The sequence below is a fragment of the Polypterus senegalus genome, chromosome 10 (genome assembly GCF_016835505.1).
Source record: "Polypterus senegalus isolate Bchr_013 chromosome 10, ASM1683550v1, whole genome shotgun sequence".
NCBI lineage: Eukaryota > Metazoa > Chordata > Cladistia > Polypteriformes > Polypteridae > Polypterus > Polypterus senegalus.
The window spans coordinates 1,880,974-1,895,748 of NC_053163.1; the positions used below are offsets into that span (position 1 = coordinate 1,880,974).

The window sequence follows — 14,775 nt, forward strand, 5'->3', positions numbered from 1 at the left end:
TATCCCATAAAAGACCAGATATGAAATTGTCTTTAGATTATTAATCTTTCTGTATTTCATTTCTGGTTTTTTTTTGTCTTTTAATCAGGTTTCTGGGTCCATTGTAATGACTCCAAGATGAGCGTGTGCAGCGTGGAAGAAGTGTGCAACACTCAGGCTTACATTCTCTTCTACACTCAGCGATGCACACCAACCAGCGTAGCTTGAGCTGAGAACCAACTCATAAAACTCAGGGCTGTGACATCACTGCAACAGGAACTCCTCTTACCATGCACCTCAAAATGGCTAACCACAGTATGTGAATTGGACATGTCATGCAACAGGTTTTCATGGGAGGGTGGAAAATGAGGGAAGGGGACAAAAAGGAATGAAAGCACAGGCACAGGTGGCCTGGAGAAGAAGAACTACACTGAAGGCGGACTGACGCTAAGGAAGGAGGTGGGAGCCTGATATGGTGCACTAGATTGAGAAGAGACTTGTGTAGCAGACATAAGAAGCTGCTTGAGAGAGTGGAGGAAGCTTAGCAACAGATTTGGATTTTTCATTATTCTTCATCTTCTTGAGAGGTGAACCCAGACCAAGATAACACTTCAAATATGGCTGGCTTTGCTGGTCAGTCTTCTCCCACTCCCCTAATCGAAAATCAGTATTGAATTGGCTGGCTGCCTGTTGGCAGAACCGAATTCACCGTATTGTGTTAAAACTTTTAAATCCTCCTTACTCACTACTGAGGGGAGGGAAGGCCTCGTTTATGGGATGGCTTTTGTTCTCAAAGAATAGCAAATGTATTTAATCCTATTGGATGAACCCTTACAAAAATCTGATGAGTATTGATTGAGCCGTGCATTTACTTAGGTGCTTCCTCGCTTAACCTCGTTTGCAGAGAGCCAACATACAGGGGTAGGGGTGGGACCATCCCTGCTTTAAAGTATGCAGTTTTGGTTTAGGAACTCCCACAGAATGTGTTTGTGGCCTATAATAAAGAAATATGTTAAGAGTAGGAAATAAAGGTCAGTAATACCTTCTTAATGGTGCCATTGCTAAAGACTTTTGAGCCATTTTTATGTAGATTGTATTTGTAGGACTGATGCGATTTGGGGGCTTTGCCAGTGTTTTTTCACTCTCTATATTTTTATTTGAAATATGTCTCTGGGAATAACTGTGTTGCAAATAGGAAATGCATTGGCTGTTGTGAAATACTGCTGCACAAGACAGCTCAGGGCAAGAGCTCAGCTAGCCTGTTTCAATCTGAACTGACATGCACTCAGTCAGTGGAATTTACTTGTTTTATTGGCTGAATGTATGCCTTGTAAAGTCCTCAAAATAGTTTAGAAATTGAGTGTTTTCTAATCAGTACACGTAGAAACACTGAACAAACAGCTTATGAATGTAGACTGAGAAAATAATTGTTCATCCAAAGGATAAAGAGGTTCAAAATTACAAGACAGAATGATGCATGCTAAGATATACACTCCATCCATTTCCCAAACCCACATATTCCTAATCCGGGCTGCACACACCCAAGTATCTGGAGCGTGACAGGAGAGTTATGGGTGCAGGCAGATAGTAATTCTTTTGCTAAATGGATTATCTGCCAATAAAGATATTTCTCCCCACCACCTTGCTGTCATTAGTAGACAGTTAAAAACATTCCTGTCTAAGAACAGAGTGCTCATATTGCACTTTATGTCCTCTTGATGAAGGCACAAAATTAATAACGTAAGTCTGTCAAACTTTTGTTTTCCCAAATAAAATACGAGCATTAACTTTGGCATGAATAGCATATGAGTGGCTGTACTTTTAAAATGGACACTATCAAACCTGATAACTCCTATTCAAGGTTTTGAGTGGCCTACATCTAACATGACTGCATTAGGTGAACTCTTAATAACTCATGTACTTGAAGAGAAATAACTGGTTTTAAAACTTGAACATTAAAAACAAACTTAGCTATAATCAGCATTTCTGCTGTCTCAGCTTGCAGCAGTGCTTCAGACATGAGTGAGGCTACACTGAAGTGTCTTTCTCACTACTACTGCAGGGAAGGGACCTCTGATTAGGGAATTGTGGGTTTGCTGAGATAGTAATGGCACACATATTTAATTCAGCACCCTTAACCCAGCAAGTTAAACTAAAGCTAATGTTGCATTACATGACTTCTAGTTGGAGGGAATGTCAGACTTGATGATTGCAGTTGCTGATCTCGTCACCCGAGTATGTGTGAGGGTTGTCAAATTACCCAAGTGCATGAGAATTTTCCATCACAGTTTTACACTTCCAAAGAATTGCATGCTTGCCCAACTCACTGGGGCAATAATATGCTCTCTGATAGAGTCAAAGGGTTTACAGGTATGGCGAGAGAATCTGCAATTTGGGATTCCAACACCAACCCCCACTTCAATACTGTTGTGATACCTAAAACAGTTTAGTCTCCTGTTTGTGAGCTCCCAAACAACCACATTCCTTATACTTTATTGCTGCATTATATGCATCCTACTACTACATTGGTTGTTAGTTGTCATAAACACAGAGTTTGCTTCTGTGACTTGTTTAATTTTGATGGGGCAAGTTGCAGACTAGTTTGACTGAGTCACTGGGTAAGTCAGACTACACAACTAGCTCCAACTCTTTATGATTATGTAAATGGTGTTTGCGACGGAAACACAGTTGAAAAGGATGAAATGTTGCCCTTGCAGCATTAAGGCATTTAAGTTACTAGAAGGGGGATTCTTTCAGTGAAGCATGTTGTTGCTGCCCAGTGCTTAAGTAGAATCAAATCCAGATACTGTAATTTCCAAGACAATTGAAATATATTAAAGCCACAAGTGATACCCAATCGCCCCAAAACTAAACTGTTTGTAGAGGGAAGTCAGTTGCTCTGTGCTCGATTTGTAGAGCAAAGAGTACAAGCAAATTAAATATTGAGACCAAATAAGTGATGCGGTGTATAAAAATATTACCCAGGAGTAACCAAATTTAGTACAGGGAATATGTCAACATCTATAGAAGTTTATTTGGTAAATTAAAAATCACGGAATTCTCTCTTGACACATTTGGGACATGTGCCTGTCACCCAAGTATGACATGGCTTTTACATTTTGGCCTGTTAATGTTGACCCAGTACTTGTATCTGTTATTAAATGTCTAGCAATCGTCAAAACACACAGAATGCAAGATCTGTTTTTTCTTGCATAGATACAGATTTGGCGGCTCAAACATTGTCTATAAAGTATGCAACCCCTTGAATGTTTTCACATTTTATTGTTACACTAGCTGTGCTACCTGTTTAAAATAGATTGAAATCTAACTAATCAATATACAAACCAGGGTATTCAGTGTTCACGTTGGCATTGCACCATCTATTAGAATATATTTAGTAATGCATGTAGCAGTATAAAGCATTGCTTTTGTCATGCCAACAGGTGGCACATCACAAACATTTTTAATAATAAAATGCATTACTACAAATGTTCGTGATGCTCCATCTGTTGGAGTGACAGAGACATAGCAACCAGATGAATACACAGATACAGACATTTATCCTTTTATCAAGGTAGACAACACAGAATCTCAGTGTATTTAATTTGGCTTTTTTGATGCTGAGCAACAAAAAAAGGAATCTTTAATGTCAAAGTGAAAATTGATCTTTTCAAAGTGATTTAAATTAATTGCAAATGTAAAACACAAAATAATCGATTGCATGAGTATTCAGTAGTAGTAGTCAGTATTTAGTAGATGCACCTTTGGCAGTCATGACAGTCCTGAGTTTGTGTCCTCTGGTCTATATATATATATATATATATATATACACACAGTATTTCCTGTTTGTATTTGCAAAATTGGTCAAGCTTTGTCAGGTGTCATGAGACTGTGAGTGAACAGTCTATCAAGTTCAGATAAAAAAACCTCAGCTGGATGTGGATCTGGACTTTGAATTGGCCATTCCATTATATTGTCATTGTTGTTTGTAAGACATTCCTGTGTAGTTATGGCTTTGTTTGGGGTTCTTGTCTTGCTGGAAAATGAACCGTCCAGTATGCAGGTTTCTTGCAGACTGTGTCATGTTTTCCTTTCCTGTATTTATTTTTTCTTCATGAGCCTTGCAGGGCCAGCCAGACTCGGAGCAGACTCTGATGGCCAAAAAAACTCAATCAGACCATAGTGAGCTGACTTCAGAGTTTTCTGTGTGCCTTCTCACAAACTCTTGCTGAGATGTTGTGCATGTTTTTTTTTCCCCTCCTTCACCGTAAATTTTTCTTTGCCATGCTCCAATCTTAGCCCACTGTATCTTGTAACTCCTTCAGAGTTCTCATAGGTCTCTTGTTGGCCTCCTCACTAATCTTCATCTTCTTGTATGATCACTCAAGTTTTTGTGAACAGTCTGCTCTAGGCAGATTTACATCTGTGCAATACTCTTTCCATTTCCTAAGGACAAATTTAACTAGACATTCAGTGACATGGACATTTTGTCTCTGTCCCCTCCCCTGTACTTAAACTCACTTTTTCATGACATTGCTTGGAGTCTCATTTTTGTCTTCATTTTGTGAAGTAAGTCAGTATGGTGACCTTTTAGCATCTAGGGGCACGTAGACTAAAACCGATTGAAATCCCAGACAGGTGGCCTCTTATTGAACTATTGCTGTGACTTCTAAAACCAGCTGGTTGCACCTGTGATTATTTAGGTGTGTCATATTAACACTTATACAATCAATTATTTGTGTTTAATATTTCTAAATAATTGGCTGCTTTTCAGAGATTTGTTCTCACTTTGACATTAAGTAGTCTTTTTTTTCTGTTGATCGGTGTAAAAATGTCAAATTACATCCACTGTGACTCAGTGTTGTGTCACAATAAAATGTGAAAACTTCCAAAGGAGTAAGTACTTCTTCTTATATGTACTGTATTTGCTCCTTTCCAATCTTTTGATTGCTTAAGCAAGTCCCCTGAATTCAGTGACATAGTTAACTCGCATCCAGGTTTACAGTAACTCATTCCTTTTACCATAAAAGTTTCATTTTTAAGCCCACTAAACATTCAGGCATAACGTTCTTCCAAATACGTGGATAAGAAGGGAAAATGTTAAACCATGCAGTGCTGCGGCAGTATTTTTTAAATATGAAAGGCAAGCACATTAAGTATGATATTACACTTTAAATAATCATGGCAGCTAATTTTGTATGGCGAAAACAAAGTAGATAAGTAAAATTGTTGCATACATACAAACAGATATACTGTATACAAAATGTTATAGCAAAGCCAGTTAGTACAAGCTTTGTTTGATCTCACAATACATCTGTTGAAAAGGCCTCAAGTCCACACTGGGGCAATATTTGTGATACTTTTAATGTCTTATTTTTTTATGCCACATAAATTGTACATATTCCAAAAAAAAAAACAACAAACTGGCAGCTCATTGACCTATACCATTTTCAGTCCTGGATGGCCACAGTGGTTTTAGGTCTTTGCTACATGGAATCTGCACTTTAGAAGACCGTTCCTAATGTTGGTTAGATATACTGTAATTTATTTGTTCCAAAGGGGAAATTAAGACTTTTGTAAACAAGTTGTTTAATTCTGTGCCTCATTTATGCACTATTCTCTCTGATGATGTTGATTTTGCTTTTCTAAGGGATATCATTAACATGTATTATGGACCAAAGCAGATCAGCACCTCTTTCCTGGTCCTTCACTTTTTTTTTTTACTACAAGTGTTTAATGAAAATTTCATAATGAACATGAAGGTACAAAAGGGACCTCCTTATCTAATAAAGCCAGTGCCACATTACGCGATTTCTGGCCGTGGCGTATGTCATCACCAGAACATGTTGGCTTAATGACATAAACTAGCCGGACATGTCTACTTCACTGACTGAGTCACGACCTTCCAGCCCTGTCATGCTCACCCTTTTTTTTTTTTTTTTTTTTTTTGGAACAGTCAATAACATGTTGCATGGTGGAGCCGGTGAACAGGAAGGGTGAACAGGAACATCTGAGTTCAGCCACAATTTTTTGCCCCTTATTCTTTTTCCGTTGTGTCGTAGAATGTAAAACGACACATCAGACAGACGCTTCTCTCCTGTTTGTGAGTTTTAAAGTACATTCCTCGTTTCTGCATTCTGTGCTTTTTAATTCATTGTTTTTCAGCTCCCGAGCTCTCAGAGGCCACCTCTGTGACTAAAGACAATATCATACCTGTTTAATTTTAAGTTGCTGGGCATGTTACATTACATGACTGGCTTCAGGGGAGGACACCGCCAACTGACTCAGATTTGTTAACAATATGTAAATGAATGCTCTGTCTGAAGATCGCTGGAAAAGTTGTGTTATTTACCATGGCCTTAAGATGTTTGGTAACAGGTTAAGCAAAAAGAAATTCAAAATATGAAAGCATCAGTTTTAAGAATTGAAGAAGCAATAAAGGATTGTGGATCTTATTTGAACTAAAATTAAGCCAAAAATATTTTTGCATTAGCAGTACTAATTGGCTTCTCATTGGAGGGGAGAGGGAATCTTGACTGGAATAAAAATTGTCAAACAATGTGGACTTTCAAGATCAAGACTGAGTATCCTTATGTTAATGGCCACCTCAGAAAAAGAAAATCTGCAATATCAGAAATACCTGACAATGCAAGATGAGCAAGAGCTGACATAGCACTGAAGCAAATAGCTGGTTTCTTTAACATTATGAACTGGTTTATAAAGTGGAGACTGGTTAAAGCAAAAACCTGCACCAGCCCTACATGTCCAGGCTGTTACACAAATGCAAATACTGTCACCAGTTAATAACCGTCTTGTGAAGTAGCTCTAGACAATTGACCTACTTGCACTGCCTCGCACCTATACTCAATACATTTTAGTTTAGGCGTTCAATAGTCAGAGAAAACCAGCAAGTGATAGAACTAAAATGTGATTGTAAATGTTCTCTACAAAAAAAATTTCATTTCTTATTATTTGGAACACGGTAAACCACTGCAGAACTGATATAATTCATAAGGCTATAATTCCCATCTTTCCTACATAAAGCATAGGACTAGAATCACAAATGGGGATTACGGGTTTGTCATCTGTGTTGGTGTTCGATTTTTCCAACTACACTGCATTTTATCATTCTGCTTTGTCTTGCAGAAAGTATGTGTGTATATATATATATATATATATATATATGTGAGAGAGAGAGAGGTGGGTGTAGACAAGGATGTTGAAATGTGTACTCCTGCAATAGCACAAAACAAAGCACAATCATCTGACATCCTAAACTGTGTGTGCAAGTTATGACAAGAGGACACATGTCTGATCTAGCTCAGTTCTTCACATTGCACAAGAAGATTCAGGCTCAGGCCAAGGCAGAAACAATGTATAAAGTATGAATGGCTGAAGTGGGTGCTTGGAACACAACCTTTTTTTTTTCCTTATTGTTCATTTATATTTATTTCAAGACTCTTAAAATACTTGAATACGGGGTCACTGGGCATTTTACTTTCTTACTCATGTACTGTTGCAGTGTTGCCCTCACTCTACTGTCCAGTGTTGCCATTTAGCCGCTTAAAGTGGCCATGTCTGGACTTAATCAAAATGTTCGACAAACACAGGAAGATCTTTCTAAACCACTTTCTACAATCTTCCTAATACAGAAAACCTAAAGTCACAGAAACTGGTAAACATACTTGGTATTGTTGGTAGAACAAGTCTCATGTTGTTTTTAAAGAAATATACATCCGAGTTATAAATCAGCTGGGAAGACTGCAGAGATGACTCCTGGTCTAAGACATTTTTAAACTGTATCTGTGGTATGGACCAAAGCACTGTATCTGGATGGGTTTACCTTGTCTATCTATGTCACAGCTGGGTGGGTGGCCGGCTGGCTGACGGCTTCCATTTGGTGCCTTGTTAACTATATTTCACTAGAGGAAGCGTGAAGTTACAAATGGACCAATCCATTATCAATACATCCTGTTTTTTGTTTTTTTTTTTCAGTCTTTTGACAGGTGTTTTAATGTTGTAATTTTCTTTTTTTTTCCCCCCAAAAAAGATCTGTACATGAATACAGACTGTCTTTTACCAGCAAGTTAAAAATCTACTCTGGAAGTTTTGTAATATACTGAACACATTTGTTTTACATAAAGATGTGTTTCTTAAATTTTGCTGTTTGTTTTTAAACTAGGTTTTCTCAAGCTTTCCATCTTCAGATCAGCATTTTCCCCCAACTGTTTTGCCATTGTGGAATTTTAAATCATGAAAAACACAACACTCCTCTGAGATGACTGGCTCAGTAAAAGGAAAACCAAAATCGTCTTTTTTTTTGGAGAGTCTGAACATTTCATCTAGACCACCTATACACATTCATTAGGCTCTAAGAAGCACATGGTATACTGCATAATTAAACAAGGATGAATAAGCTTGGCCGTGGAAGATCACAGTGGTTGCAGCCCTGACAGCCAAAATGTTAATCAACCAATAGCCTGGACCTGTAAATCAATCTCCTGCTTTGTGGATTCCTTGTTTAATAAGATTGGGATGGTCTTTCGACAAACCTGTGGTTTATCTTAATGAAGTCTCAGCAATTTTTATCTTCATTTTGAAACAAAACACTTTAAGAGGCTTCTCTCAGGCAGTTACAACACAGAAAGTAGAAATATTCTTCATTGTCCTTTAACACAAGTGACCTGCATTTTGCCAAATTTAGCACTGCTGAGCAAGGGTTTTTTTTTTTGTTTGTTCATTAAACATTTGAATAATTTCTCAAAAAGTACTCGAGGCTATTACTTTGCCCATGCAATGATAAAGTGAAAATGATTTATAGAGCTTCATGAAAAGTGAAAAATGAGAATATGAATCAAAATTAATCTGACCCCTCAAAGCTATCTTCCCCATTTCACTCAGCGCAGTGATACCCAAGTCCAGAACTTACAGAGCAGTGGAGTAGACATAGCTGGCATGTTTGGGTGTGCTTCTTGTAAGTTTAGGAATGGGGAATACTGTAATTTGTCCAAAACACAATTTCAGCTCAGCAAAAGTGTTCACTTGTTTATTTTTGAATTGCAACATTAAATAAGCAGAACAGTTACATTTTGAGCTTCTGTTTCATCCAGGTACTCCTCTCTGCATTAGAAGACACCTAGAAAAGAAACCGCTAAGGTGAATTACTCTTTTAATTAGTCTGATACCTTACTCAATACTACATTTTTAAAGTACATGACTATATCAAAATAATACTTGTATAAGCTAATAAGTATTCTGGAACAATTTAAAAAAAAAAACAGAAAAATTAATTTTTAAATTACATTTTTAATTTTAAAATTCTTTTTTACACCTGTGGGTGGAGGATAGTACTTTCTCATTATAAAACAGGGTTTAGTGCAGTTTTTATAATTTGCTAAAACTAAGTTCTTTTGAAAAGGCTTTCATTTTAGTCAGTGGAACCAATCACTTGACTGATAGAAAATGTATTAAAACTGTAAAGGCAATGCACAACAATTTGCTCAGATCATGGCATTCACATGATGCTTCTGCACAACGACACTATGTTTAGTTTCTTAGGAGCAAATTCTTACTATTTAAAGGAATGTTGGACTCGGAGATATGTTGGCTCTACTATTTGCTGTTAATACTGTAATGTTTCCTAATGAATTTTAGTAATTCTTCTTGAATCACCTTTTAGTGCACAAGCTTCTGTTCAGGTGCAGAAATTGAAAAGCACCAATCAGTTCTTATTTACAAAGTGTTAGATCATTTTCCTACTCTGCTTATTCTTATACAGGACTGCAAATGGCCACAACCTACTTGGTGTACAACACAGTGACAAATGTGCTCATTTACATTTAAAGAACAAGTTCCATAATTTTTAATGTTGGTTATTTCTTTACAAACATAGTATATATCCATTTGCCAAACTGTGTTCCAAAGTTCAGTGTTCTGTATAAATTAAAAGATATATTCCCAGCACTTACACTTTACAATGGGGCACAAAACTCAATTGGAAAATAAAAGCCTAAAACTTACTGAATATGTTTTTGCAGTTTCAGTAAAAGAAAACATGTTTTTAGAGTTTGTGTCAACAAAAAGGACATGAAAATAATCATTTTAACACATACACCTGGTACCATTTTTCTCAAGGTAAAGGTACTTTTTTTGCTTGTGTGAGTTTTGACATAAAATATGTTAAATAAATCAAAACAAAACCAACCACCTGGCATGAAAAAATTGTGATTTTACCTTTTGAGGAAGACGCCAAACATTGAGGGAGTGTGCAAAGCTGTTTTTCTTGTAAAATAGCTGAATCTCATAATATCTGTGTGTTTCTATTCAAATATTACACGTTTAAGCTGTTTTAAAATGTACATGTAAGACACAGACCAATACTCGACAACTGTTTTCATTTGAAAGATGGACATATTCTGCAAGTTTTGAAGCTTGTTTTCCAGCTTTGACCATGCCCTGTTCGTTCCAATGTAAATCGCCAGTGCACTTTTTTTAATTTAAAGAAAATGCTGGACTTGAGCATAGTTTTGTATGTCAAATGCATATATATCATATCAGTGAAGAAATATCTTCAACTTGAAAAATACCAAAATTAATCCTTTAAACATTTATAGCAAACACCCCACTGTCTTTAGTAATTTTTCTATTACATATATGATACACCTCTAACAACAGTATAATTTCAATAATGATACAGAAGCCTCTTGTTAATTGAGATGTTACCACTGACAATTACCTGGAAATAAAAAACAGAAATGAAATAAATTGGCAGAACCTAATGAGGACAAACACTACACACAAACAGAAAACATGAAAAAGGGTAACTGTAATGTGCAATATGATATGCAACCCCTTACAAAAAATGCCTAAAAGCAGCACCCACTCATATACAGAATCAATGTAAACTGTTACAGGCAGCAATTCACTTGGACACACCTAGCTCTGGAGCGCAAGTATCCACAAGCTTTTCAGAGGTAATGAATGAGCTGCTATCACAAGGTATAAAACTTAAAGCTAATAACATTTTAACATGCACATGAACCTTTTCATCACCTTTCCACTAAATTCTAGCACTTTTCTCCAGTGCTGGAATGACATATAAAAAGCAACCCACAGTCTTGTATGCAAACATGAATTGTGAACTCCTGTTACAACAGGCAAGGTGATGCCTTAAATGTGTTTCTCTCTGCAGTGAATCTAGTGCCAGTTCATCAAAGGTCATGGCCAGCCTAACCTTCAAGTTCTAAGAGCGAGAAAGAGTGGATTATAAAGTGAAAACCATGTAAATTTTGGCCAGAACATGCAAACTACACAAAGACTGTGCATTTTGTTACCAAGAAGAAAAACATCTGTTTGGGTAAAGCAAACCAAATCATTAATTGGATTTTTTAAGCCTGCTATTAGTGCAGCTTTTAGGGAATTCAATTTAAGAATACTACACAAAACTAGTGTTTTGGGGAAAGTGAAGTAACCATCAGCATATTCTACCTTCTCTTCTGAACCCAAAATACCTCTAAAACACACACTAACCAGTGAAAGTACTTTGCATTATACAGAGTAACGCAACGTTTCTGGAAGATCAAACCTAATCGAAACTGACAGATTACAGTTTACAACAAAATCTGTAAATATTTTCACTTCTGTGTACTACAATTCATTTATTCCAATTAGCAGAATAATTAAAGTCTGCTATTTCACTTGCTTTTTATTTAATATGAAGGTGGAATTTTAAAAGATATGTTTCGGTAACTGAAGTCACTCCTGCAACTGGGTCAGATAAGTTTAGGGTTATCCATATAGCCTAAAATACACTTTAGATTAAACTGCACTTTCACGATATGCTACTGGCTGTTTCCATAATCCTGTATAACAGCTTACACATTAAAAAATAAAGTTCTGCTACTACTTTTAAATAACCCAGTTAATGAAAACATGAAATTCCTCAAGTTTCTGGATTTGACTGGCACAAGTAAAATGCACAATTTGACCTCCTCCACTTTTGGAGAAGCAGCCTAGCCACTCAACAACAACAAGCATTCTGGCAAAATGAAGAGTCTTTTGTAAGAGTGCATGCTTCCGTAGTAAGCATGTCATGGAAGAAATCAAAAAAATATTTTAGTTTCAAAAAGTCAACTTAATGTAGTAAGTAATTTTGACCAAACATATCCAGTTGTTGTTGAAAAAGGGTAACTTAAGTGGAGTGTGCATATATATATATATATATATATATATATATATATATATATATATATAAAATACACTCACACACACAATGTATACTTGTTGGAACAGCCTGATTTGAATCTTGGAGAACCTTTGAGATCTTCAGTTGATCTATTTTCCAGTCTGTCTACCATATTGGTTTTCATCAACTTAACACTAGTGTTCAAACGTTTGGAATTGCCCACAAATTTTTAGCTTTTTGACCGATTGACTTTTTTTTTTAATCGAGGCACCATTAAATCGATTTTAAAACCTAGCTAAGTTATTACTATGCAGCAAATGCTTGTTGCTACTTGAAAAAAAGAGTGATTTGGTTAAAATGTATTATTCACATATGACTGCAAAACCCTATTTTCAGCACCCATTACTCCAGTGTCCCAATTGTAAATTATCTTAAGCTTATTCTTAATTAGGCCTGTTTAAATTCCAAGTGGTTTACAGACAAATCTTTGTAATTGTGTTAGCTTAGCTGAAACTGGCATTCTTTTCAGCAAAGCAAGTAAATTAATTTTCCATGGGCTAAATATCTGTGTCATCTGAAACACTGGAAAGAAAAGGTTAAAATGATCAAAAGAACACCAACTTTAAAGCAGTGGATTTCTAGGTGATTCCACACTTCTTTCCGGTCTTTCAGATATGGCCTTTCTTCGAAATTCTACCTCTAATACCACCATCCTGGAATTATCATTTCACTGTTGCAGATGACACTGGTATTTTGTGTGTATTTAAAGGAATACTCCATTCAAAAATATTTTTAATATATTTTACTTATCCCATGTATTTTTGTAGTGAAGAAGAATATTTAATTTCATGATTTTGTGGATAAAGGAGATAAATTTAAACTGAACGGGACCCAGCGACGACCAATTCTGGACAATGGCTAACAATGTGAAAACCAAAGTAAGTAACATATTAAAAACATTTGGGTAGAATATTCCGTTAAGAAAGATGGACTTGTAAGGTGTTGTTTCTCAAACTACACACTATCTGATGTCATTATCCTCTTATGCAGCTGTCCATCTGGGCCTTCCCCTGCTTTCTCTTTCCTGGTTAACTTCTGTTCTGTTTGTCTTTTCTCATGATAGTAATGGACACCTTTGTATGAAAACTAAACTGGCAATCTGTTGCATGTAAGTAACCTTTAGTTTGCTAGACAACAATAGATTTGTGTATTTTTTTCATTTTGGGTATTTCAAAAGAAAGAATTGAACTTAAGGATTATCAGTACCAAAGAAAGACAGTTAATGTGCTTTACTGAACAGGCTAACTGGTTTGAGCTGTACTAACATAATTACAGTGGTTTCTCTAATAACCAATTAATATTTACACATGATTGAGCATAGGCTAAGGGAATTTACCTTCTGGACACTGGAGTAATGCCTGCTAAAAATGGAGCTTTGCAATAATTGGAATAATCAATTATAATACAGTCATTTAAAGCTGTAATAGCCATTTGCAATATTAGCAATCTCTTGACTATATTTTAAAATCCTATTTAATGGCATATTAATTAAAAAAAAACGAATTTTTTTATCAAAAACACAAAGATTGTCAGTTATTTCAACCTTTTAAACAGCAGTGTATCTTCAGTATTTTCTTTGGGCACTCTGGTATACATTTCTTCCTGCTAATATGCAACATACCTGACGACAGCGTAAACGGTAGATGTACTACATAGAACTCCTCTTAATAAAATGATTTCACCACTAGTCCAACTTACCAACCATCTTCTCTTGAGCTTTCATTTGCTATGAAATAGGCTGCGGTGTCGTCAAGTCAAAGTCCGATAAATTCCTCGCTGCCCATACACCAGCAGCAAAAAGACCCACATTTACGAGCAGGTTCCTATAAAATGGATGAATACAGAGAAACAAAATACTGTATAAGTATTACCCTTGTTTAATAACGTTAATGCGGCACTTCAAGTCGAGACTCTTGATGTGCTTGGCTTCCCAAACGATGCAGTAACATCGACTTCGCTCGTCTACCTTGATGCGCTTTCAAGTGTGCAAATACTTAAATGCATATAAAAGGTTCAAATTAAATATCACACCCCAGAAAATGGTACAGTTGCTCTCTTGGTGAAATAAACCATTACCAGCCGCGACTAATCTGAGCCCAGCCACGAGTCAATGTAATCCCAAAGTATTCACAAATAGCAGAAGAGACCACCCTGCCTCCCTTAGAACTATTATATTATTTTTACATATAAAAACTAATAAGCACAGTACAACTCCGGGTCTTATAACCTTGACTGAATGTGGTGCTAACTGAATGAACGTTCTCGAACGAACGCGGCTAACGCGTTCAGTTGATGCTCGAATTACGATCACGAACGTTGACTTTTCTTTACCGTCTGAAGTCGTTTCTGTCTGTGGCAAAACGGTAGACTGTGGAAATCCACTCCAGCACTCCAGAGGGACGGTTCGGCGTCTTTCCCTCAATCCCCATAGTTTAAGCGACAACGATACCACAGGCAACAACAACGATGAGGTAAGAGAAACGTGTGCCGGCTGTGTATCGAGTAATATGTCCGTGTGAATTACGCAAGCTCAACTCAATAGTTCCGGACAG

General features: G+C 36.6%; 2 protein-coding genes across 6 annotated transcripts in view; one reads left to right on the plus strand and one right to left on the minus strand.

The window, feature by feature from the left end:
* usp49 (ubiquitin specific peptidase 49) overlaps positions 1 to 13,331 on the plus strand; it is an 88,781-nt gene extending 75,450 nt beyond the window's left edge. For 3 of the 5 annotated variants that reach the window (XM_039764801.1, XM_039764803.1, XM_039764802.1), the window contains one exon: positions 89 to 8,134. In XM_039764801.1, the coding sequence (XP_039620735.1) occupies positions 89 to 207 (119 nt within the window). In that variant the 3' untranslated portion in view covers positions 208 to 8,134. Of the gene's footprint in view, positions 1 to 88; positions 8,135 to 8,161; positions 9,006 to 12,990; positions 13,102 to 13,286 lie in introns of those variants that run through there. The other 2 variants (XR_005635114.1, XR_005635115.1) reach the window with 2 other exon arrangements.
* On the minus strand, positions 9,005 to 14,742 carry tomm6 (translocase of outer mitochondrial membrane 6 homolog (yeast)). Its single transcript, XM_039764809.1, has 3 exons — positions 14,555 to 14,742; positions 13,922 to 14,046; positions 9,005 to 9,115 (listed from the first exon to the last, which is right to left on the minus strand). Exons 1-2 carry the CDS (start codon positions 14,650 to 14,652, stop codon positions 13,950 to 13,952), a joined length of 195 nt encoding a protein of 64 aa, XP_039620743.1. The 5' UTR covers positions 14,653 to 14,742; the 3' UTR covers positions 9,005 to 9,115; positions 13,922 to 13,949.
* Between the last annotated feature and the right edge of the window lie 33 nt (positions 14,743 to 14,775).